Source organism: Perognathus longimembris, chromosome 11 (assembly GCF_023159225.1).
Source record: "Perognathus longimembris pacificus isolate PPM17 chromosome 11, ASM2315922v1, whole genome shotgun sequence".
Lineage (NCBI taxonomy): Eukaryota > Metazoa > Chordata > Mammalia > Rodentia > Heteromyidae > Perognathus > Perognathus longimembris.
Genome location: NC_063171.1, coordinates 32,827,193 through 32,853,354, shown reverse-complemented (window position 1 = coordinate 32,853,354; position 26,162 = coordinate 32,827,193). Strand labels below are relative to the sequence as shown.

General features: G+C 43.5%; 1 protein-coding gene across 3 annotated transcripts in view; it reads right to left on the bottom strand.

Annotated features, from left to right (window-relative positions):
- Positions 1 to 610: 610 nt before the first annotated feature.
- Rxrg (retinoid X receptor gamma) overlaps positions 611 to 26,162 on the bottom strand; it is a 43,416-nt gene continuing 17,864 nt past the window's right edge. For 2 of the 3 annotated variants that reach the window (XM_048356753.1, XM_048356755.1), the window contains 8 exons: positions 21,687 to 21,831; positions 16,973 to 17,152; positions 11,466 to 11,626; positions 11,212 to 11,341; positions 10,028 to 10,160; positions 8,798 to 8,889; positions 7,342 to 7,447; positions 611 to 1,110 (listed from right to left, as the gene is read on the bottom strand). In XM_048356753.1, the coding sequence (XP_048212710.1) occupies positions 963 to 1,110; positions 7,342 to 7,447; positions 8,798 to 8,889; positions 10,028 to 10,160; positions 11,212 to 11,341; positions 11,466 to 11,626; positions 16,973 to 17,152; positions 21,687 to 21,831 (1,095 nt within the window). In that variant the 3' untranslated portion in view covers positions 611 to 962. The remainder of the gene's footprint in view (positions 1,111 to 7,341; positions 7,448 to 8,797; positions 8,890 to 10,027; positions 10,161 to 11,211; positions 11,342 to 11,465; positions 11,627 to 16,972; positions 17,153 to 21,686; positions 21,832 to 26,162) is intronic. The other variant, XM_048356754.1, reaches the window with a different exon arrangement.

Here is a 26,162-nt window from a genome sequence, read left to right as displayed (position 1 = left end):
CCACATAGGCTGGTGGTAGGCCAGTATCTTCCTTTAAGTAGCTCACTGTATTTATTATTAGCTTTATTATTAGCAACCCCTAGGTAACCTTGGAGAGCCTAAGCTAAAAGCTGGCAGACATTTCTTTCTTTCCTTTACAAAAACAGACTAGGTAGGGCTTGGTAACAATGGGAAATAAACTCAGGTATTCTAGTCTTTTTGCTATGTTGTTGGTTAATGATAGAGACCCGATTCCTTTGTAACCATGTCCCACCAACTCTCAGGACCTTCTCTCCTCAAGACATTGCCTTTTTTTTTTTTTTGCCTGCTACTCAATTGCCCTCAATCAGATCAAAGCTGTTCATTTTTCTGAAGAAAAGAGGAAATCAAGAATCCAAGTGGCCTCTGAAAGGCAATCTCTTCCCAGTTTCCCCAGGGGGCTCCAGGAAGCAAAGTTGGCCGTGCCCAGCTCCCACAGAACTGATGCCATGCTGTTATCCTCGCAGCTTAGACCCAGGCTGTGGCTGTGAGTATGCCATCTCCCAGGGGTACCCAGCCCCCACCTCAGCCTCCCGCTCCTCCCCCCACTACCCAGAGAACTTCCCAGCAAGACAATAACACACCCCAGTGCTCCAAACGATGCCAATATCACATTTATTCTTTTATTTTCGGTTTGTTTGCTTTCCCATGACAAGTGAAAAAATAATTTAACCCAGTGATATGTACAGAGGCTTGGTTACTTTTCCCAAGAACTTCCAGAAAGACCTCAGCCCCTTAAGATAGCAAAGAAGGATGACCTTTCCCATCAATACAAAACTCCACCTATAAAAGTCTCACGTGTAGAAAGGTTGGCTTTATTACAAGCATCACATTGTAGGAACAGGGAGAGGTCAGCGGGAGGTGAAGGGATGTGCAGGGTGGGCTCAACGCGCATCTGTTGGGGAGGGGGGTATCCCGAGTTGGGAGGCTGTGACTAGTGGGGTTCAGGTGATCTGCAGCGGGGTCTCCAGCATCTCCATGAGGAAAGTATCAATGGGGGTGTCCCCAATGAGCTTGAAGAAGAAGAGGTGCTCCAGGCATTTCAGACCAATGGAGCGCAGAGCTGGGAGGCGCAGCAGCAGCTTGGCGAACCTGCAGGGAAGTCAAGGGAGCGTGGGTGAGCAGGGAGAGGCAGGCAGCAGGCATCTGCTCCAGGGGAAAAATGTATGTGTGAGAGAAGACCTGGCAAGGGGAATTGTGGGATGTTTAACCTTCGGGAGCCTCAGAAACAGGCAAACAGAGAAGTCTTAACAGAGAAGGGGACCTCTGGCCTCCCAGGAATCTTTGGACTTCACCTGTAGCCATGTCATTCATGGTGGTGGAGGAGAAGAAGGTCACTGGTGTCTCCCACATGGCCAACGCTTTCCTGTGGGTGACTCGCACATTCCCCGGGATCTCCAGAGTTTCTGCTGAAATCAGCAGAAGCCTAGGGGACAGGGCGTGGCCTGTGGGTGCTCCATGTCCATGGCAGACACAGCCATGCAATGAGCATGTCTGAGTGTCTACTATGTGCCAGGCATCCCACCACAGGTTCTGTAGATAAGAAAGTTTATCGAGAACTGCTCATCCGTCCCTGCTCCCAGGAGACCACTCTTCTCCTCAGGGTGAAGTCGCTTGAGGCTGCATGATCTCAGGTTGTTTGCTTCTGTCAACAAATTTTTGTTTTCAATTTTTTTCCTTTTTTGTTGTCAGTCATGGGGTTTGAACTCAGGGCCTGAGCGTTGTCCCTGAGCTCTTTCACTCAAAGCCAACACTCTACCACTCTGAGCCACAGCTCCACTTCTGGTTTTCTGGTAGTTAGTTGGAGATGAGTGTCTCACGGACTTTCCTGCTCGGGCTGGCTTTGAACCGTGATCCTCAGATCTCAGCCTCCTGCATAACTAGGATGGATGACAGGTATGAGCCACCAGCACCAGGCTGTTTTCAATTTATTTATTTATTTATTTTTGGCCAGTCCTGGGGCTTGGACTCAGGGCCTAAGCACTGTCCCTGGCTTCTTTTTGCTCAAGGCTAGCACTCTGCCACTTGAGCCACAGCGCCACTTCTGGCCATTTTCTGCATATGTGGTGCTGGGGAATTGAACCCAGGGCCTCATGTATACGAGGCAAGCGCTCTTGCCACTAGGCCATATCCCCAGCCCCCTGTTTTCAATTTTTTTATCCAGTTGTTACCCAGCTTCTTTTTGTCTGCATTTCCTATATGTTTCAAAGACAGGGGAGAGGGAAGTGGGTCTGCTGCCGAAGGGCCCAGTGTCTGTGTGGGGAGATAATACACACACACACATGCGCATGACACACACTTTCTTGCCTTACTCTCTCATGTGCCTCATGGGTGTGCCTCATGTGCCTCACTCGGGTGTATATGTCACAAACTACTCAGCCCCACACACTCAACTCACTCTCACAAGCCCTCATGCTTGTGCTTGTAACACGTCCCTGCCACTCTCACACATACATGTGTGCACATTCCCAGGTAGACACACACAGTGCCACATTACGAATACACAGACTGACACAAGCACAGGCGCATCCATGCCTTCAGACACTGTTCTACAGGTGAGGACACTTGTGAGGTTCACAAAAGGAAGCGTGACCAGCATGGGGGAGAATTTATCTGTGTGTGCCCATCACCAGAGCCCGAAACCATGAAAGTCTTCACTTCGCCTGTGGAGCTCTCTGCGTCTCTCAAAAGCCCTTCTTGCCAGCAATGCTCCCTTCTAATGTTATGAATGCTACTAGAAATCAAGTCGTTCTATGTACAACCTTCAATAAAAAGTGCAGAGACCAAAGTCACATTATTTATCACACCTTGTGTCAGAGCTTTCTGACTAGACCAGGATCTTTGCTGAGTGTTGAACCACTATTTCACTTAAAAAAATTCAAATAGGAATTTCAGTGTGTGTACTTGGATATTCAGGCCACATGACATGTCAAAAATGTAACAATGGAAGAAAAAGTTGTACCACCTACAAGAGTAGGAATCATTGTTTTCTCTACATGGAAGAGTTGAAATTCTATGCAAAAAAGCTAACATAAAATTTCAAAGCCGCCTGGCACTGATAGCTTACGCCTGTAACCCTAACTACTCAGGAGGTTGAGATCTGAAAATCACATTTCAAAGCCAGCCCCAGCAGGAAAGTCCATGAGAGTCTATCCTTCAATAAACTACTGAGAAAACACAGAAGTGGTGCTGTGACCTCAAGCACAAAGAGGCTCTGAGTTCAAGCCCAGGACAGGGGCTAGGGAGAACAAACAAACTTCAAAGCCCTGAGCACTGTCACCTGCAGCCAAGAGGCAGTTACCAAAGGAAGAAGCTGAGCTCCTGATCCCATTTTGCCATCCTACCAATCTGCCAATAAGGACCTATATGTGATTCAGCAAGGAAAAGTGCCTCCCTATAAAGTACAAAGTTAGGGCCAGGCATGTTGACTCACATCTGTATTTCCAGCTACTGAGGAGGTAGAGATGGAAAGGATTGCTGTTTGAGGCCAGCTCTGACTAAGAGTTATCAAGACTCCATCTCAGCAAACAACACAGGCATGCAAATGTGTAATTCTAGTTAGGTAAAAGGTATAAGTAGGAGTATCATGGTCTGAAGGTTCTCGGGCAAAAGTGAGTCCTTATGTGAAAAATAATGAAAGGAAAAAGCTGGATGTATGGTTCAGGTACTAAAGCAAATGTGAGACCTTGACAATAGACAAATTATATATAAAGTGCAAAAGTAGTCCTAGATTGACTCTGAGTTTTTAAAAATTTCACTCTTCAAATGTCCAAGTGTTCCAATATGCAAAATGCTAGCTAACTAAATGTTCCCACCTCTTTGCTACCTGTCCTGGATTTCAGAATTAATGTCAGGGCTACTGGGGAAGAAAACGTCCACTACCAGGCATAGCTGTGGAACTGCAATTCCTTGTCTGTGTGTTGGCTGTGAGTTGTGGCCTTTGAAGGTGTTTGCTATGTGTGTGAATTGTACACCTGATGAATTTTTATTTGTGCTTTTTTTAAAAAAAAGATTTATTTTCGAAGAGACTGGTACCATGAATTGCACTTCCAGAAAATTTCCACCAAGTGGCAGCACTCCACCACTGAGAAAAGTGGCGTCACCTGGCAGTGTCAGGATTCACTCTAACCAGCTTCTGTAAGCCAGAGGTGAGCAGCCTTCTGCACATTGAGCTGCCTGGTTGAGCCAAGTGATGCCCTGATGTACCTCTGAGCCTCCCCTCAACTTGAGACCCGGGAATCACCCACTGTTCATGCTATGCTAGACAAGCCTGGAGATGAGGGACAGGGGCTGGGGTGTAGCTGTAGCAAAGCACTTGGGTTAAATCCCCAGCGTGACCCAGCAAAAACCAAACTAAAGAAAAATGCTTATTCCCTTCTGTTAATAAGAAATGCCTGTAGGACACAGCCTCTGCCACCTCCCTGAACTTTGGCCACAGGGCTGGCATCTCTACCCACTGTGGAGAGGCAGCCCAGGCTCTGGCAGTCTTCCTCAGGAAGACTCAAATCCCAAAGGTTTTTAAAGTGCTAGGTTGAAACAAAACAGCCTAGAGGCCAATCACAGGGCAATAACCAAATATATACATTGCAAAGCTTTACAAAACTATGGAAAATGATCATGTGTCATGAATAAAATTATCTGAAGGTCTAAAGGAGGAAACCACACCAAGTTATATAATTTCATATATGTGAATACATATTTTATGTATATATACATACAATATATACACTATATATACATATACACATACAAATATATATGCATATATACGCATATATATAGACACATAGCAAACGGGAACAAAATATACCAAAATAATTGATTTTAAAAAATGATTCTTTTTTTTTTCTACCAAAGAAAATGGGGGGTGGGGGGTAGGCTGTTGCTTTAGTTTTTGTTTTAACTTTCTGAGGATCAAACCTTGGACCACATACACACTGGGCAAGTTCTTTACCACTGAGCCACATCCATCAGTAAGCACACTGTTTGAGTTTTTATTTAAAGAGATTAATAGCTAGGACCTAGAGCCACAAATCCAGACAAAGGATACTATGCTGTGCTCACAATACATGCACTAGAAACACATCTGATGCTGTTTTAAAGCCAGAAGATTCCAAAGAAAATACCCAAACCAGGACTTTCAGGTGCTGCGTACTGCTGTCCATAGTCCTTGACTCCTCCTGGTACAGGTGAAGGAGAGACTGGCAGGTAGCCACTGAGACCAGATGGCTCCTTCTCCTTGACCTCAAGAGGCACAATGCCTGCAGCTGGCTGGGCCATGTGACTAGCTTCAGCCAACGGGAGTGAGTGAGCAGATGAAGGCTTTTATGTCCAATGTCTCCCTCCCATAGCCTCCTGTCTGTTGCTCCACCTATTCCCCCTCCATCACCTGGATGCAAACCAGAATGTAGCTCTGGGTCTTGACAGAACCACAAGAAGGAAGGAGCCCACATCTCTGACTGACCATGTGGAAGGGAGCAGTGTCCTTGAAAATGACTGCCCACCCAAATTAGTGAACAAGAAAGAAAACCTCCAATTGTGTTAAATTACTGACTTTGGGTAGGTCTATTATTATAGCTTAGCCTCTAATGCAGTAACCTGCTTACTCATTCAATGAACTGAAACCCACTCAACTCAGACCTCCTTACAGGCTCCAACACAGCCCAACTTCTTTCCAATACATTGATTTGTGATCCAAGACTAATAGCTAAATGGAATTTAGACATCACAGAGGAGTAAAAATCACCACTGAGAATGGGGTCAGCAATGTGCTGAAAAATTAATCTTAAATAACAAAACACAAATGGTCTTTTCAGTTTCACTTCTAGTTTTCCGGGATTGAAGATCACCTCATTTTAGCTAGGGTCTGAAAAGAGGGAAAGCTCTTTTGTTTAGTGCAACTTGGAGGAAAATAAATGCCAGGAAGTGGATACTTGAAGAGGGTGGGATGGGAGTCAAGGGGAAAGTGGTAGGTTAATGAAGAGGAGAAGACGGGAAAATGCTATAAAAAATTCAATGTATGCCCTACAAAATCAAGAAAAGTGAGTGGAGGGGTGGGTTGGGAGGGATGGGTGACAATGCTGAAAGGGGTGACATTGATCAAGATGCACTGTATTCATAGGCCACTTCATTAAATGACAACTATTTTGCACAACTACTTAAAGATTTTTAAAAACTAAGAGAAAGAAACTTAAGATTTATATAAATGACTCAGGAATAGCTAGATTGCTAAATGGCTTAGTTAGGCCAGAGAGACAGACCCCTAGGGGTCTCCTGTCTCCTAAGCCTGTCCTACTACATGGGATTTCCATGAGACACACCATGACAGCAATGAGGTCATATCCCACTGCTCTTTGAAATAATACCTGGACGGGTCTACATTTCATCGCCACCACAGACCGGGTCTACCTTCTTACATAGGACACTGCTCTCGCTGAGCCTCTGTTGCTTGTTAGAATGGCAAATGACTCCCACATTGACCATTGGTTTGCCTAATATTTAGAATTGTATACTATAGACACCCCTCCCCACTGGAAAATACATTCCAAGATGACTGTACCCCTCCTGAAAAACTCATATGTACGTTTTCATATATATATATGGTTAAGTTTAATTTATGAATTAGACATAGTGAGAGATTAATAGCAGCAATAAGCATTTTTTAATTGCAACAATTAGTGTAATTCAAAGTCATTTAAGACTGATGAATTATTTATTTCTGGAACTTTCTATTTAATGTTTTCAGACTGTGTTTGACTGCTGGTAACAGAAACAACTAACTGAAAATGAGCCTGCAGATTCGGGAGGATCCTGGAATGTAAGCCCACAGATTCAGGGGTTATTGGACTCTTTGTTGGCCACTGCTTATGCTGGAGTACTGAAAAGATCTCCAGCCACCTCATGGAGCTAGTACTATTGATAGTGTGTGTGTGTTGGGGGAGTGGGGGTGTGGGGAGGTGTGGTGTGTGATATGTGCTTACCAGTAGTGGGGCTTGAACTCAGGGCCTTATACTCTGGGGCTTGACTTCTTTGCTCAATGCTGGTGCTTTACCACTTGAGCCCCACCTCTACTTCTGGCTTCTTGGAGATAAAAGTCTCACACACTTTTCTGCCTAGGCTGGCTTGGAACCTCGATCCTCAGATCTCAGCCTCCTGAGTTGGTTAGGATTTTAGACATGAGCCACCAGTGCCTGGCTTACTGGCTTGTTTATAAAGATCTAAGCAACATCTAGAAACATCTAAACAGTGCCTGTTGCAAGGTAGGCTCAGTAATAGGGATGAGTCGTTATAACTGTTACTACCATCCCCACAGAACTCTCTCACCTGCCTGGTTGTTCTGGATACTTCTGCTTGGTGTAGGCCTCCAGGGTGGCATAAACCTTCTCCCGCAGTGTCTCCACTTCCGAAGGGTTGGATAGACCCTTGGCATCTGAAAAAGATTTAGTCTCTGGTTGGCACATCAGTGGGTCCTCCTCCATGAATGTCCCCAACATAGAGTTAGGAGAGATCTGACTGGGGACAATTGTGAAATAAAGCTGGCCATGTGTGTCCTGCCCTTTACCTGCTGGCTACCCTTTACCCAAGTCAACTTTTGGAGTAATGCTTTTTTATTGTTAATAGGCAAGTGTACCTGCCACTGTCTCCAAATAGGAGAGTTTTATTTTATTGGGGCTGTTCTAGAAGTATTAATTTCACACATTTCCTCAGTGCCTCCTGTGTGATGAGATGGGCATGAAAACTAAATCCACACATGCCCTGCATCAAGGACTTAACAACTTCCTTCCCAAGATGCAGTATGGGTACACCTGACTCTCTCATTCTGAAGACTCATCTTTCTGATCATAGCATCTGAAGCTGATCGCTTTCCCTTCTTGAAATCCATTTTCCCCTGAGCCTCTAAGATGTCCCTCTCTGCTCTCCCCTGTCTACTGAAGACCATCCCCCCTCTCAAGCTCCTTTGCAACTTTTACTTGTCTCTCTGACTTCAAGAGTGAGCATGGTCTGGGTTCAGTCCCTGCCCTCTTCTCTGCCATTCCTACTTTCCCCTCAGGTAACCCTACCCCTGGCTTATGAACTTCTATGCCAGGCAGAGGCTACAGCTCTCACATCTCCAGTCCTGGTTTCTCCTGTGAAGTCCCCACTGCTTGTTATGTATCTACTGGCTGTGTATCTACCATCTCTGAGTTTCGTCCAAACACAGTATCATGATTCACTCACCCACTGTCAGAACTTGCTCTCCCTGGAGTTTTCCCAATCTCAGTAAATGAGAACTCCATTTGCCCAGTGGTTCAGGAAAATGAAACAATACTGAGTTATGTTTGACCCCTGCCTTTCTTTCACAGCCTACATCCATTAACAGATCCATTAGCAGATCCCTGTGGCTTTGCCTAGAAATATACCCAGCATCTGACCACTTCTTACCACCTCCTTCACTACCATGGTGCTATCGTTTCTCTTCTTCCCCAGCTTCCTCCAGCCATTCATACTTCATGCTCAGCTCCGACACATTTCAAGACCATTTCTGGAGTAAAGGCCACTACATGTTAACACTTGGGGCTGGTAGTGTGGCTCCAGTGGTAGAGCATTTGCCTCGCAAATGTGAGGCTCTGATTTCAAACCCCAGCGACACCAAAAATAAGGAGCTGTCTCTTCTGGATTTCTGATCTTTCTTGCTCTCTCTATATCCATCAGCCAAGCAAAATAGCCAAAAAGAAAGTCAGAACCCTGGAGGCCAATTTTGGAGGAGAGATAAACTGCCACTGGGATTAAACAAAATCACCTGGGTTAAACAGCACGATGGCTCGCAGGCAGCCCAGCTCCGACTTATCCATCTGCATGTCTTTCATTTTGGAAACCAGTTCAGTTAGAACTCTGTTTGCAAGAAACAAGAACCGGTAGTGAGAGAAGAGTACATTCCAGGAAATGGACCATAAAATGAATTCTCCCCGACACTTGTTATGGGACCACCCCACTTTCCAGATGGTGCTTCCAGTGTAAGGGGTGCACACAGGAATAAGATGCAGCCCTCCACCTCGAGGAGCTTGCAGTTTGACTAAAGAAACAGGTACAGAGACCAGAGCAAAGCCAGTGAAAGAACTGCCATGAGTCAAGTTCAAGGGCACAGTAAGGAGGAAGCCATGCACTGAAAGCAGGAGACAAAATGTAATCTTGGAAGACATGGAAATGAGAAATGCAGTGGACAATGTAAGGCTAGCACACTGAAAGTCTAGTAGAACCACAGTGGAGCAATGTTCAGCGAAAGGGCAGGTTCAATAGACGATGTTGGCAATTGGTGTGAGAAAAAACAGGGAAGTAGACACCCTTTACATGGTCATGAATGTGACCCCCAAAAGACCACTGATGATGGAAGAGGAAAGGGGTCCTGAGGCCTGGGCACTGGACAGAGAAACTGTTTTAAATGTTCTCAGCTTTCCATTTTCTCACCTCCAAACCACTAATCCTTTGGCATCACTGAAAGCATGGACCCTGTGTCCAGGCATCCCTGTTTGATTGACAGGGGTCTTGTCCTGCTGTAGGCCTCCCCCAGGGCTTTACAGACACCACTATAAACCTCAGCCTACCTTACTCAACCTCTTGAAGACACATGCGGAACCCTTTTCCTATCCTTATCCCCCAAGACAAGCATTTCATTCCCCCATCCCCAGCTTACTAGAGAATGCCAGTCATCCAGTCTCCTCTTTGGAAATTTGTAGGAGTAAACAGGCTTTTCCATTTTCCCATTGCCAATACTAGCCTCTGACTGTATCCATTATACAGTAATCTCATTCTTTCTTTTAATCCCTCTCTTCTTCCTCAAGTGTATGTTTCATGTGCTTAAGGGTCTGTACATAGACATATGCACCTGTTGAGGCTGCCTGTCCTCCATTCCAGTCCTACTCACAGGTACATGCCCACACATGAATACATGAATACACACACACACACACACACACACACACACACACACACACACACACACACACACACACTGAAAGCATAAGGGAGACACCTGTCAAAGATAGAGCCCACTCCAGCACTGTGAGCACTGCTTCGATGGACATGGAGACCCGTGGCCAGCAGGATGCCATCCTGCACGGAGACCGAGCGGTGGGAGAAGGAGGCAATCAGCAGTTCATTCCATCCTGTGAGCAGAGAGAGCAGGCCTTGGGGGAAACCACTCACCTCATTCACGTTTCATTAATCTCCATCCAATGTATGTTTGTTATCTCATGGAATAAAGCAGAATTGGAAATCTAAGGTGGTTGAGACCTTAGCTCAAGAAAACACGGAAACAAAGAAGAAGCCTGACTTTGTGGTTCTATCCATCCCCCAGGGGTCTGATGTAGACCGGAATGACAGCTCGAGGACAAGGACTTTGTTTTCCCACCAGTCAACAGAGATTGAATCTTTGCCAGCTAATAGTTACTATGTTAGCTGCCCAGGTGGATAAAGTAAGCACTCCTTGAAGTTCTATCCCCAGGACCTGATAACCTAGTTCTCTTTCTTTGGTTTTATCTAGTAAGGCCCAGCATGGTAAACAGCTTTCAGTCGATATGCAGTTGACCCATTAGCTAATGGGAATGAGTGAGTGAACTGGTTCCCAACACTCAGCCAATATTCGTAAAAATTTTCCCAATGGCTCTGTGATGGAGAAGAGATATAGCAGATGTCAACAGACTGCAGAGTCACCCAAAAATAGGAGGCAAGAGAGAATGTAGCACATACAATCTTAAAATAGAAGAGATCTCGAAATCCCTATAGGGTAAATCTGAGCAAGCCTCTGACTTCCTTATCTTACCTGTGAGATGGAACTCTCTCCATTTGCCAAATTTATTATGACAACAAGACCCTGATTCAAATTATCTTCAATGAAAAATATTTAAAAGCCTTTGAAAATTCAATGCAAATTATAAAGTTTGCATGGGAAGAATCCCATTCCTCCATGAACAAAATAATGGTTTATATGGCAAAGAAAGATTTTTTTTTGGGGGGGGAGGACCATCCAAACTTAAGAAAGTACAAACAAAATAAAAAAGAATACCTCTCTCCAAAGAGAGTGATCATTGTTAACACACTACAAGCCTGAGTGGGTTGCAGCTTCATTTGATAGTTTATTGTAGAATTGCAAGGGTGATTTCAAAATGGCAGCCCAGAGGATAGTCCCAAGAACAAAGGAACCTTGGTATGGCTTACCTGCCCGGAGCAGAATAACCTGGTCCTCCAAGGTGAGGTCAGAAAAGTGAGGAATGCGCTTGGCCCATTCAACAAGGGTGAAAAGTTGCTTATCAGCAGCATGGCATATGTTGGTAACAGGGTCGTTTGTCTGAATAAAATAGAACAAATGATGGTGAGAGACAGATTCTAGGACTCTAAGAACACTCTCCCCACCCCCCATCTCCAGCCCCAAACAAGAAATGGAAGATGGATGGAGATAGAAGATCACATACTGAGTTCTCCATGTTCATGTCACCATAGGATTCTGTCTTTGGTTCCACTGCAAGTTCAGCTTCTAGAATCCTCTCCACAGGCATGTCTTCATGGCCACCACTGGTACATTCTGCTTCACTCTCAGCTCGCTCCCGGCTCCTCTGTCTTTCTTCTTGCACCGCTGACAAACAGTGGGAAAAATAGACATTACCATAATGCCCAGGACATATGTGTGAGAAATTTAGTGACCCTACCTAAGCCTCAATTTCCACATGTGAAAAATGGGAATAATCATAGTACGGAATGTGGAATACTATGATGGTGAGAAATGAAACAAGGAAAGCTATATGCTTATGCCTCCCCACAACAACATGGCTCTTTAATTCATATCCTTGCCAGTGCATCATGGTGACCATGCTAAATTTGCATTTTAAGGTTTCATAAACTCTGATTCTAAACTCTCTTTGGAAGAATCAAATCTCCTGCTTTTCCTACATTCTTCCTTATCCTTCCTCTTTGCGGAACCTCAGATCAGCTGTGAGCACACAATAGTTTAGGAGCAAGCATGTTGCTATAAAAGCTTCTTCTGTCAGATTCTATGTATCATCCTTGGTATTCACGTCCCATTAGGTCTGCCCCTCCTGTCCCAGATCATCACAGCATCGCCTGATCCAACTTGTCAGGAAACATCTTCAGGGAGCTGGCTGTGGGAATTTAGTAAGTGACGGGGTGGAGAGATGTCACCTAGATGACATTTCAGAATCAGCCACTGACTTTAAGAGTGGGGGAGGGCACACAGGCAAAGGTGTAGGCTGGAATGACATCAGCCTCCCCCAAACTTTGAGGTTTTCCTCGAGGTTCACTCTAGCTGAAAGAATACTTGGGTCTGTATATTACAATGAAAGGCAGGACCCAGTCCCCAAGATTACCTTCTTACTGCTGGACTCATTTGTATTCCCTTAGAAGCTGTGATTTCCAGCTTAGGTACAGCATCAGTAAATAGACTTCAACATTAGAGCATAGTTTTTATGCCCCAAGAGTGGAGCAAATTCCACTGCAAGCAGCTCACTAAGTCAGTGACAGCTCCTTCACTAGCAACTTCTCTCCCTTCCTACCTGTGGTCCACTCATGAAAAGCTCCTATCACTATCGAGGGCAGAGGGAGGGAGGAGAATGAAGCTGCAGGGCTTCACAGTGGACTGGAATTGCAATCATGCAAGTGACAATACTGACCTTTCAAGGGCAGAGAAAGGTCAGACTAAACACCACCACCACCATCCTTCAGAGCCTCCACACAATGGCATTCTGAGGCTGGAGGGACCCAAAGGACGATAGGAAAGCAGAAAGGAAAGCAGTAAGAAAATAAGAGAGTAAGAAAAAGAGGATACGAGATAAAACAGAGAAGAGAAAAAAGATCAAAGGGCATGTACTTGGGGGGGGGGTGTATGTGCAAAGAAACCTTTTTCAAAATGTTGCTCTACACTGGGGTGCTGGTAGCTTGTAATCCTGGCTACTCAGGAGTCAGAGATCAGAGGATCATGATTCAAAGCCAGCCCAGGCAGGAAAGTTTGAGACTCTTATCTCCGATTAACCACAAAAATTTTAAAAATATCCAGAAGTGGAGCTGTGTCAAGTGGTAAGTGGCAACCTTGAGCACAAAAGCTCAGGGACAGTGGCCAGGTCCTGAATTCAAGTCCCAAGAGTGAAACAAAAGAATAAATTTCTAATTTTAAAGATAAATTAATTGGGTTCTATTTGTCTCGCTTGGGAAAAAAAACAAAACAGGCGAAGCAAACTAAACTAAGTTCCTGTGGTCATTCTCAATTTCTATAGACTTGTTACACTTGAGGGAAACAACCTTCAACCTTCAAGAAATTAGATTCTAATTTTTATTTTACCATTAGCAGAGTGGACATGGGCTACTCACTTTTCCTTTTTACTATTGAGCTTACTGTCATGAATGAAGAGACTCATATCTGTTACAGACAGTCCTCTATGTGACTTTCTGTGATATGGCTATAATATACATTTAGTTATAGCAGCGCACTAATGATCTAAAATAGCACCTGATCATGTAACAGATGTTTGTATGTGACTACATCTATAAAGCTCTTTCTTTATCAGAAGTTATGCTCAACACTCTATAAAAATTATTATATTTCATAGCACATTCCTTATCACATTTCATAGTCCCTTCTGGGGCACTGTGCATAAAGAATCTAAGTAGCCATTGTAGGCCAAGAGCTGAAATATGGTGAGGTGGATACATGGAGCCAGGCTGGCTGTCTCCCCAGTCTACCTCTAAATAGCCAGTGCTCCCTCCAGGGTTCTAGTTGTATTAACAAAGACCATCCAGGTAGTTGAAGACAAAAAATTATGCTTGGACATGATCAATTAAACATAGCTCTAAATGCTCACACAGTGAGACCAAAGGAGGATATTCTTAGGAGAATACCACAAAGGCTCAACAGCTATGTGCATATGATAATATGAAATGATGTTTATCAAAATGAACTTCAAGAAATGGAAACAAATATTTTTGTTATTTTGATTTTTGTTTTTTTTCTCCCTTGTCACTGTTTTTTACTTCTGTACCTTTTGTCTTGTATGTAAGTTTATCTGATTTGGGGAGGCTAAGGGGGAGCACAGAAATGGTGGAACAAAGGGTGAACTAATGCAGCAGTGATACTCACTAGACACTATGTTGAAAATGAACTATGCAACTTGTGGTGGAAGGGTCAGGAGGGAAAAAAAACTGGGAGAAAATGAGGGAAGAGGTGACAACGGTTCAAAAAGAAATGTCCTCATTACCTGACTTACATAACTGTAAACTCTCTGTATATCACCCTTACAATAATAACAATAACAATTGTAATCATAAAGAACCATCCAAGGCTCATAAGGATGCCAGTGCTGCATACAAATGGTCTCCAAGACAACTCATTCTCTTCTCCTGAAACAGTACTACAATGAGCAGTGGGTTGCATTCCTGTACTAGTGCTATCATACATTTGTTATATAAACTTTGGCAGACCTCCAGCCTCTCTAAACCTCTGTTTCTTCATTCAGGAGGTAGATGTGTGATATCAAAGAAGAGCAAATATCAATTCTATCCTGAAAGAGTCCTGCTGTCCAGTTTATCAATTCAGAACTTACCCCAATTCCAACTCCTTCTACTGGAACACATTCCAGTCTGTATTGTTATACATCTGAGAATTCTATGTGCATTTCTGCCCTCAAGGAGGAATCCAAAGTGCATCCCTAGTTCTGTACATCGAGGCCAGAAATGAGAGTGATGAAACTGACGGGTTCTCTGCACACAGCTCCTGTAGAAGCATCTCTGAAGGCCTTTTTCTGCTCCCATTTTCACAGCTTTTGGCTTTAGTGTGTTCCACATTCTTTTAAAACATAGAGAGGCAGAATCTGGGTCTAATTTCCTACCCCAGGTATCAAATACTAGGTTTAAATGCCAGTCTCTGATGTTTCACACACTCCTGTTTTGCTAACCTTTGTTTACTAGTATTGGGATTTGAACTCAGAGCCACATGCTTGCTCAGCAGACCTCTACCACTGAGCCACACATCCAAACTGTTTTGACCAGGTTAATTTTGAGATGGGGTCTCCCTTCTTTCGAGGCATGCCTTTGGATCATGAGCTGTCTATTTTAGGCTTCTTGCAGTAGATAGGATAACAGATGCCTGCCACCATGACTAGATCTCGGTTGAGAAGAGATCTTTCAGACTTTTCTGTCCAGGCTAGCCTTAAACTACAATCCTTTCAAGCTCAGCCTGCAAAGTGGCTAGAATTACAGACGTGAGCCACTGATGGTGATTAATTGTTGGTGCTTTTCTTTTCTTTTATTCTTTCTAATGAAAGAACCTTCATTTGACCTGTTGTTCAGTCTGACTCTAACTGACCTGGGGAATATTCAGTTTGAGTTTTTACAGATGGAATAGACTAGCTGAAGGAGAAGAAATGCTATCTAAACTAGGCCATTTACCTTCCTTTTAATCAATATTTTGTGTTTAATAAAAACTTGTTTTGTTTCTTGTTTTTGGTACTGGTTACTAGGGCTTGAACTCAGGGTCTGCACCCTGTCCCTGAGCATTTGTGCTCAAGGTTAGCACCCTACCACTTCAGCCACACCATCACGTCTGGCTTTCTTTTACTGGTTAATTGGAGATAAGAGTCTCACAGACTTTCCTGCTGGTGCTGGCTTCAAATTGTGATCCTTAAATCTCAGTCACCCTCTACCCCCTGCTCCCCAGTAGCTAGGATTACAGGCATGAGCCACCAGCTCCTGACTGGCTCTGGGAGGGATAATATAGCCCTGCATCCATTATGTGCTTGCTGACAGGGGATGTATGGTGGTAATCATGATGGGGAAGGCTCTGAGAGGTATTAATTCTATCCAGACAGAAAGAAGTGTCCCCAGCATAATTACGATCTTTCATAGTCTAAATTCTAACATGCAAGATCATCAGCCCCTGCTATGATAAATATGACACAAGTACATGGTACTCAACAAGCACTGCATTAGTCCTTTTTGGAAGCTCCAACCTGCCCTCCTCTTTTCCTCTCCTTTCCTTCCTCCTCCACCTCTTCTTCCTCATCGCCATCTTTTCCTCTTTCACCATCACTTGCTTCTCCTCATCCCTCCCTTCGTCCTCTTGCCCCACTCCCCATGTCTAGTTGTCATGCTTTGTGTGGACCATCCTTTCGTCACCATGCTTCTTTGTGGGTAACATTCCCCCATAGCAGGGGCTCAATGACCTTTCCCATGGTGGGTTCTCACCTTGAACTCCCCTTTCTCCCAGAAAGAATGTGGGAAAGCTTGAGGAGCCTCAGGGCTGACTCAACCCCTCCTTTCTGTTTTCAGGGACAGGACTTCCTTCACTACTTCCTTCGTCTATGAAGATTCACCACTAACAACGCATACCTGCTCAAGTCTTCTAGTTAATTTACTGCCTGTTTTCAGTTGATTTGTGTTACTTAAGGGAATGGCTTTTCCATCTTTAAATAAAAGCACTTTCAGATTTGTTTTTCTCAGATGCTACAACACACTCACTTAGCTACACTGTAAATTAAGAGCTGTAACCACTGAAACGCACAAGGATGATGTCTGTGAATAAGAAGACTAAGTTGTCAGACCTGGAAATGCCAATAATCCTTAAGCATCATGGAGAGAACCACAGAAGGAGACCAAAATTTAGAGGGGAAAAGGCCAGTCTGGCAGAGCAGGGACTCTGAAACCTCAACTCTGAGACTTGCTATCTTGTGATTGGACAAAAAACAAACAAACAAACAACAAAAAAGGAGAGGGCCCATTGTGGGGCCACTGTCTGGAGGCAGTGATGCCCATGATGCCAGAGATAGAGCTTTCCTTGAGAAACCATGGTACCCAAGCCATCCTAACCTCCCATCAGGCCGTTCCCTCCCCTGTAGTCCAATGCAGCAAGGCTCTTTCCTCTGCAAGGTAAGCGGCTCTCCTTGAACCCAGGGGGACACTTGTGGGGGCCTTGCCTCACCTTCCCTCTTCATGCCCATGACAAGGCACTTCTGATAGCGACAGTACTGGCAGCGGTTGCGCTGGCGCTTGTCAATGAGACAATCCTTATTATCCCGACAAGTGTAGATCAGATCTTTCCTTATGGTCCTCTTGAAGAACCCTTTGCAGCCCTCACAGCTGTACACCCCGTAGTGCTTTCCTGGGTAAAAGAAAAGAACATTCCATAAGTGGTTCTGTTTCTCTGGATCTGTCATTCAAAACAACTCTTTGACTATCTCCCCCAGGAAATAGGTATATGCCCTGGGCCCTGGTACAGACTGAAAATAATAATTAGCAGGAGAAGGAAAGGAAGGATGACAGGGACCAAACTGAGACACTAAATACATCTCTCCTTGGGTCTTCCTCCAACTCCACATGACATCATCATAGAATTCCTAACCTAAGATTTGATTTACATTCATTTTATCAAGACTACCCCCAGACTTGGCCTAAGCAAATGTTCTACCTCAGTTCAAGACCTAAGTGTAACCAGGCATCGGTGGCTCATGTCTGTATTCCTAACTTCTCAGGAGGCTGAGATCTGAGGATTGCAGTTTGAAGCCAACCCAGGAAGTAAAGTTTGTGAGATTCTTAGTTCCAACTAACCACCAAAAATCTAGAAGTGGAGCTCAAGTGGTAGAGCACCAACCTTCAGCAAAAAAAAAAAAAGCTAAAGAACACCACACAGACCCTGAGCTCAAGTCCCAATATTGACACAAAAATATATTCATGTATACAAATAAAAAAGTGATGTTTTCTTATCATATATTACCTAACAGGAAAATGCCTAAGTTTAACTAACATTTCTCCAAAATTGAGGCAGAGATCTTAGGAAACATACTTAAAATTATTATCCTTCACCATAAAATTATGAGCAATATCCTGACTTACATTATGTAACTAAAACCAAACAACTACTAAACATAAAATGTCTAAAATAGACCTCTCAGTGGATCACAATAGCTCAAAAGCTATATATGTATGATCATATATGACAAGGATAAGCAAACTCTATTGTTGACGTTATATTTAAAGTTCTAGGTGAATTTCCTTTGGCATATGCCACATGGCTACTGTATATGTTTTTGGTACACTTGGTATTGTATATATTCCTACCTGATCTAGGGAAGGGAAAGAAAAATGAGGGTGTAAGATATCACAAGAAATGTACACACTGCCCTATTATGTAACTGTACCCCTTTTGCACAACACCTTGTCAACAAAATTTAATTAATAAATAAAAATTAAAAAAAAGAATTTTTAGATGTGCTTTCCTGTTGATGAACTAAATTAGTACATGACCTTATAGCATAATATGATACTTGATATTGGATAGGATATAAAGATGTGGTAGAAGGTAATTTTTCTGGATCTAGAATAATTGGCATTTTTATATCCTGCAACTACCCCAAGCAGGAATGGCTAATGACAGGAGAGCCACCATGACCCCTGGCCCCCACCAGGTATAATGAATCAATCTCAGTATGCTAAGCAAAACTCTTCTCAAAACTGTATGCAAGGCTGAACTGTGTTCAGTTTTTAACTGAAATTATAAAACTAAAAAAAATACAAAAGAAGACCTTTAATTTAGGATTACACGGGACTCTAAACATTCATGCAGTGAGAACTAAGGAAAATATTTTTAGGAAAGGATCACCAAGGCTCATTAGTTGTGTGCATATGATCATATAAAATGATGTTCATCAAAATGAAAAAATGTACTTAGGTCTGATTTTTGAATATGAATAAAAATGTGCGGCTATTTAGGCATGGACCTGACATGACTTTTTAATCTGTTTCATTTAGATTAATAGTGAAATATACTGAAGTCTCTGAGAAATATCAAATGTAAATATCTGTACCTTAGAGTTTACATTTCAGAGGAAGCCACTCTGTGATGAAATAGTGGCTAGAGACAACTGGACCGATGAAAAGCTAGACTGTGCCTAATGAGTTGATATTCTGATTTCCTGAATTTACCATGATGATAAAAATGGGTTTTTATCTTGGGCCCAAAGAACCTAATGCTCTCTGCTCTCAGCTCTGAAATATTTGATGCTGAAAACTTGTGTAACATATGACATAGTCATTCTGTGGCTTTGCTACACATGAATGACCCTGCCAGACTGTCATCTAGAATAATCAGGGCAGAGGACAAGCTTTGTTAGGTACATTCTAATATGGTAAGGTTTGGCAAGATTTAGCATGACTTGGTGGGAACAAGCAAACATTGGCCATGACAATAAGTCCCAGGTATCTGGAACTTCCAATGGAAGAACATTCTGTACCAGTTTTTGTTGTTATTTGTGGTGGTGGTTGTGGGGCTTGAACTCAGAGCCTAGGTGCTGTCCCTGAGCCTCTTTGTGCTCAAGGCTAGGTCTCTACCATTTGTGCCACAGTTCCACTTCTGGTTTTTGAAGCATTCATTGTAGATAAGAGTCTCCTGGGGTCTTTTCTCTCCAGGATGGCTTCAAACCTCAAACCTCAGATCTCAGCCTTCTGAGTAGCTAGGATTACAGGTGTGAGCCACTCCTCCTCCTCCTCCTCCTCCTCCTCCTCCTCCTCCTCCTCCTCCTCCTCCTCCCTCCTCCCTCCCCCTCCTCCTCCTCCTCCTCCTCCGCCCCCCTCCCCCTCCCCCTCCCCCTCCCCCTCCCCCTCCCCCTCCCCCTCCTCCTCCTCTTCCTTTCCTTTCTTCTTTTCCCCTCACCCTTCTCTCTCCAGTAGCTTGTTGTATAGCCCATGCTGGATTCAAATTCATGAGCCTCCTATCTTTGCCTCCCAAGTTCTAGGATCATGAGCATGTATCACCATGCCTGGATTTCTTATTCTTCAAATAATCAAAATAAGAGATTCAAATATTTTAAAAACTGACAAGGAGGGGGGAATAGGGGAAAAAAAGGAGAGGAAGGGAAAAAACTGACAAGGATGGGGGAATGAGGGAAAAAAAGGAGAGGAAGGGAAAGTAGTCAAGAAAGAAATTATTTGGGCGAAAACAAAAGAAAATAAATCAATGAAAATGTATTTGTACTCATAAAAGAATAATAAAACTCTAGAATGTTGTCAAAGGAAATATGGTAAAATATTAAAGGGTTTATCTTGAGGATACTATGGGTAAAATTTTGTTTTTCCTTTGTACCTTATTGATTCTTCCCAAATTTTATTTATTTATTTATTTTTATTTATTTATTTTTTTGCCAGTCCTGGGCCTTGCACTCAGAGCCTGAGCACTGTCTCTGGCTTGTTTTTGCTCAAGGCTAGCACTCTGCCACTTGAGCCACAGCGCCACTTCTGGCCATTTTCTATATATGTGGTGCTGGGAAATCGAACCCAGGGCTTCATGTATATGAGGCGAGCACTCTTGCCACTAGGCCATATTCCGAGCCTCTCTCCCAAATTTTTATTGTTTTATATCGTAAATATTTATTCAAGACATTTTATAATTATAAAAAATCTTTTTAGTTACTTTGGGTCTGGCTTACTTCATTTAATATAATTTTTCCCAAGTGTTTCCATTTCCTTACAAATGGGGCAATGTCATTCTTTCTGATGGAAGCATAGAATTCCATTATGTATATATACCCCATTTCTTTGATCTATTCATGCACAGAGGGACTTCTGGGTTGATTCCATATCTTAGCTATGGTAAACAAAGCTGCAATGAACACGATTGTGCTGGTGCCTTTAGTGCAGCCTAGTTTGTGGTTATTTGGATAAATGACCAGGCATGGAATTGCTGGGTCACAGTGAAGCTCTATGTTTAGTCTTTTGAGAAACTTCCATAATGCTTTCCAGAGTGGTTAAACACATTTACGTTCCCACCAACAGTGTAGTAGCATTACCTTTTGGCCAAAAAAAAAAAAAAAAAAGGCTGCATGGTTTTTCTCATCTGTAATAATTAGAATCTGCCTATAAATCTACAAACATAATGGATAGTAAAAGACAAAAAATTACTCTTGGACATGATTAACTAAGCAATAGACTCTAAACATGCACACAGTGAGGCCAAAGGCAGATATTCCTAGGAGTGGATCACAAAGACCCAATAACTATGTGCATATGACCATATAAAATGATGCTTATCAAAATGAACTCCAAGAAATGGAAATAAGGTTCTTTATTGTACTGTTTGTGGTTCTTTTTTTTCTTTGGTTTATTCTCTTTTGTCACTGTATTTTATTTCTGTACCCTTTGTCTTGTATATGAGTCTATCTGATTTGGGGAGAAGATGGGGAAGCACAGAAACAGTAGGACAAAGGGTGAACCAATTCAGAGGTAATACTCGCTAGATACTATATTGGAAATGAACTATACAACTTGAAGGAAAAGGGAGACAGGAGGGGAAAACTGGGAGAGAACAAAGGAATGGGTAACACTGTTCTCACTACCTGACTCACTACCTGATTTATGTAACTGTAACCCCTTCTTTACAATAAAAATTAAAAAAATATTTTTTTTATTAATCACCACCACAGCTTCTCTTTCCTAGATACATGCAATATCAAATGTCACTCCAGTATATCTAATCCTGGGAGCCAAAGATCACATTTTAGGTTCAGTATGTCGGCAGGTTATCAGTCCAGTGACTGAAATTTACCCCTGAGTCCACAGTGGGCAATCCAAAAAGGCACTTTCCTGTCCTTGAGTACAAAGTACCCAACTGGGCAGTGAGTAAATCCTAACCCTGGGACCTGTACCTGAGGATCTGTCTCCACAGATGGCGCAGATGTGTTTCACCAGAGATCCAGGGCTGGTAGATGGGTAATTCATGTTTCCAAGCCCGGGAAGCCCGGGTAAGGGCTTGATGTCCTCAGAACTGCTGACGCTGTTGACCACATTTAGCTACAACACAAAAACAAAGCACCATAAAGTATAGCCAGGGTAATCCCAATCCCTCAGGCCTATGGCAACAAGGATCCACTTGAGAAAAGACATGCTCTATTTCAAGAAGTAAATCCCAACCACAGAAAAGTTGAAACTTGCCTCTCAGTGATATGAATTTAAGACAAGGAAAAAGGTACCTGGGAGGAATGAACTCATTTCTAGGAGCTAGAACTAAACCCAGCGTGGGTTTATATATCTCTATTTGTCTCTGCTTTCGTTTGTTGTACTCATGTGGTTTACTTGAGCTAGAAATCAGGGAATGGCACACCTAGGACAATGTCAGCTGCGCCTATTAAAAAAAAATTTTTTTTTTTTGGCCAGTCTTGGGCTTGGACTCAGGGCCTGAGCACTGTCCCTGGCTTCTTTTTGCTCAAGGCTAGCACTCTGCCACTTGAGCCACAGCGCCACTTCTGGCCATTTTCTGTATATGTGGTACTGGGGAATCGAACCCAGGGCCTCATGTATATGAGGCAGGCACTCTTGCCACTAGGCCATATCCCCAGCCCTATTAAAATTTTTTTTAACAACTACTGAGTGCCAATGTAGCAGTGCTCCAAGAAAAGTGACAGCCTTCAGGCCTAAGCAAGTCAAACAAAAAATGCAAATGCATTTATTAATCTCTAGACAGTTCCCAGTGCTGTGCCAGGCTCTGAGGTCCAAAGGCAAATAAAAATGCACACTGGGTATTCACAATCAAATGGAAGAGAAAGATATGCTTTGGCCTCTCTAAGAAGCCCACTGAATGCCTAAATCATTTGCAAGTAGCACCAAGAATTGAGCAGAGGCAACAGATCGTGTTTGGGAACTTGTTTGTAATGAACAGATTATGTTTCCATGAAAGCATGAAGTCTGGAGAGCCAAAGACTGTGTCTGCTTTGTTTTCTGACGAGGGGCCCAGCAACCAGTGGGGAACTGGTAGAGTTGGGTTGCTGAACAAGTGAAGCTTGCCATATCCCAGTCCTCATCCCTGGTTACAAGTTCCAATCCATTCTCCACTCCACCTCCATGTCTCCCAGAGCTCTTGAACAAGAAACTGAGGCTCTGCCTTCACAAGAGAAAACCAGCAGTGGCAAGCATCCAGTCAGAAATACTTCTGTGTGCTCATGGGGATAGAACATTCTACGCTCTTGGAAGGTAATGTAAAACCTAGAAGGTGTGTTTCTATTCCTCAATGACTTACAGTCTCATTGGACAGTGAGAACACATACAACAATTAAGAATACTTATAACCAAGTTCAAATAAAACTGTGTATACGTGTTCAGAAGAGACACCCATAAACCACAGAAGGCTGAAGGGAGGGTCATAGACTTCTTGTGGGCCATCTGAATTGTGAATTCTTTTCGACAAACCATGGTGTCTATAATTCTCCAACTGAACCAAAGGTAAGATTTTCCTCTTGATTTAAGGTCTTTGATATTAAAGGAATCATCTATAAAAACATGAACTCTAATAGAACTTGTCTTGAGTTCCTTCTAAACCCACTGGTTTTTCAATTTACTAAGCAAATATTTAGTGAGCACAAGAGTTGACAGCTCTGTGTTAGATAATGTGAGGGATACAGAAAAGAGACAGGCTGGGTGCTAGTGGCTCACACTCGCTGTCATAACTACTTGGGAAGGTGAGAACAAAGGATCACTGTTCAAAGCCAGTCTGGGCAGAAAAGTCTGTAAGATTTTTATCTGCAATTAACTAGCAAAAAGCTGGAAGTAGAGGTGTAGTTCAAGTGGCAGAATGTCACTCTAGAGCAAAAAAGCCAAGCAAGAGTGTGAGGTCTTGAATTCAAGCCTTAGTACCAGGACGAAAATTAAAACTTAAAAAAAAAAAGCCTTCAACTTCTTGTTTTGAAATCAGTTGCCTGAAACTAAAAAGCAAACAATTAGTACAACAGGTGAAGGCACATGAGGCTATGGCAAAGCTCATGGGACATGGGACCTACATCCAATGCTTTGTTCTGTTCTGTTGTACCACAGTGGATCGCAACTTTGATGCTAACAAGCCTAAGAGCTTTGAGAAAACTTGATACCTGGACTCAGGGTGAGAGGTTCTCACTCAGATAGACTGAGAAAGGCTCTTCACAATGGAATTTTTTTCAGTTCACCAGCTCTCACTAATGTACAGCCATGATTAAGAACCAATGATTTGTGGTGTGAGTTCGGTCAGTAACTTTTCTTGACTGCCTCAACACAACAGAAATCAACACTTGGATGCATCTCATAAACTAGAAGCACTGAGGTCTGAAAAGCCCATAGTGAGAATCCTCTAGCTGACCAGATCCTCAGAGGGACAAAAAGGATCATGGGAAGGACCATGGAGGAGACCACCACTGTCTCCAGAGAACTTGAACCACTTTTTCCTGACACCCCTCTGCTGTTGTCAGCTCTTAGTGACTACAGAAGAGGAATTATGGCAGTGCGTCCATCTGGGGAAGCTTACTCAGTGCAGACCAATTCTTCTAAGATCAGCAACAGCCCTAAAAATCTCACTCTATTTTTCCTATAGGGACAATGAGCCTTTCCTGGTTTTGCCATTTGTTCATTCAGTAACACTACAGTGATGCTGAAAGGAAGAAGACTCAGGCAGAGCCTTGAGGAAGCATGGTGACGATATAAGTCAGCTAGGATAGTTTAGGACAGAAATATCACTTATTGAGATATCAGGGAAGAGTTTCTGAAGGTAGTGGCATGAGTTAGCATCTAACAGCCTGAACAAAGTGGGTAGAAGGTGGGCACTAGTGTCTCACACCTGTAATCCCAGCTACTCAGATCTGAGGATCATGGTTCAAAGCCAACCCAGGGAGGAAAAGTCAGTGACACTCTTATCTCCAATTAACTACCAAAAAGCCAGAAATGGAGCTGTGCTTTAAAGTGGTAGAATGCAGTGAGCACAAAAGCTCAGAGACAGTACCCAGGCCCTGATCTCAAGCCCTAGAACACACACACACACACACACACACACACACACACACACACACGTGGGAGGAAGGATTTGGATGGGCCAATCAATGGTGTGGGTAAAAGGCTTTGAGTACAAAGACCTGAAGGGATGCCCAGGTACTCGCAGTGTGAAGTGCCCAGGAATGAGGTAGTAGATGAGACAAAGGTGGCCTGGAAGCTCAATGCCCTGGCTAGCGGGATGGATTTAGCTTGGGAGACAGAAAGGAATCACTAGAGTTTTTGAGATGAGAAATAATGCTCTTGACTTTCTACCCTGATGACATAAAGGTGGCAGCAGTCCCAGGAAAGATCACTTAAGGCTAGATCACTGGCCCTGGCACCAGGTTAAGTACCTTGCCAGGTCTGACTGGTTGGAGCTAGATTCCCAGGATCTTGCAACCCTGGCCATCATTCCTCCACCTCTGCATTCTCTGCACAGTAGGGGGGAGAATCGGGGTAGAGCATGAGTGTAAGAAATAAGGGCTGGATGGGAGGCAGGGGTTGGCCAGAGAGCCTCAGTCCTCTCTGCACTTATGGCTTTCTGCTTCACCTCCTTGACCAGAGGCCTTGGAGGGGCAGACTGGCGTTTATGCATGTCCTCCCTGGTCTGAGCCAGCAGCCCCTCTCTATCAGAAATACCTATCTTCTTGAGATCAGGTGGTGAGGGCACAGAGTGCCTAGGCCAGGTGAGTTGATGTTCTCTCCTCTGACTATATCTCTGGCTGGCTTGGGGCTTGTGTGGGCCCAGACAATGACAGAGGGGGTGGAAGGCAACTATCAGAGTAAAAACTTATTAGCTGCCTAGCCCCAGCATTTCCCAACCCTGGTTATCTCATCCATTAGAGGCAGCTCTGCTGAAATAGGCACTTCAGAGCCAGAATTCAGCAGGCAGACTGACCTGCTGCTTCACCCTGAGAATGGGATAGACGCACGCTGGCTTGTTCCCTGAGCACACTCAGCCAAGGGCTAAATGCTTCCTGGATGCCTCTGGAGCCATCACAGAACATTGGGTCCCACATTTCAGAGCTGTCTTCAGCTCAAGTTGTCCCATCAAGGGCCAGGCTTTGGGTAAGCACTTTTGTTCTGGGGATGTAGATCTACACGTAGCACCCTTAAGTCTCATTAGAGTCTTTCTCAGAGGAGTAGTAGGCCTTGACCTCTCTCTACCTCTTGTATAGTGGGTAATCTTGATCAGGTCTTTTCACTTAACAGAGATTCCTCATCAGTGGTTCTAGGGGTGGAAGGCAGGGAAAGGGAAAACATGAAGAGAAAGACAGAGAGACGTAAAGGTTGGGACTTCATGTTGTCTCTGCCTCATTTAACTAAATCTGCATTTATTTAATATGTATATTGGG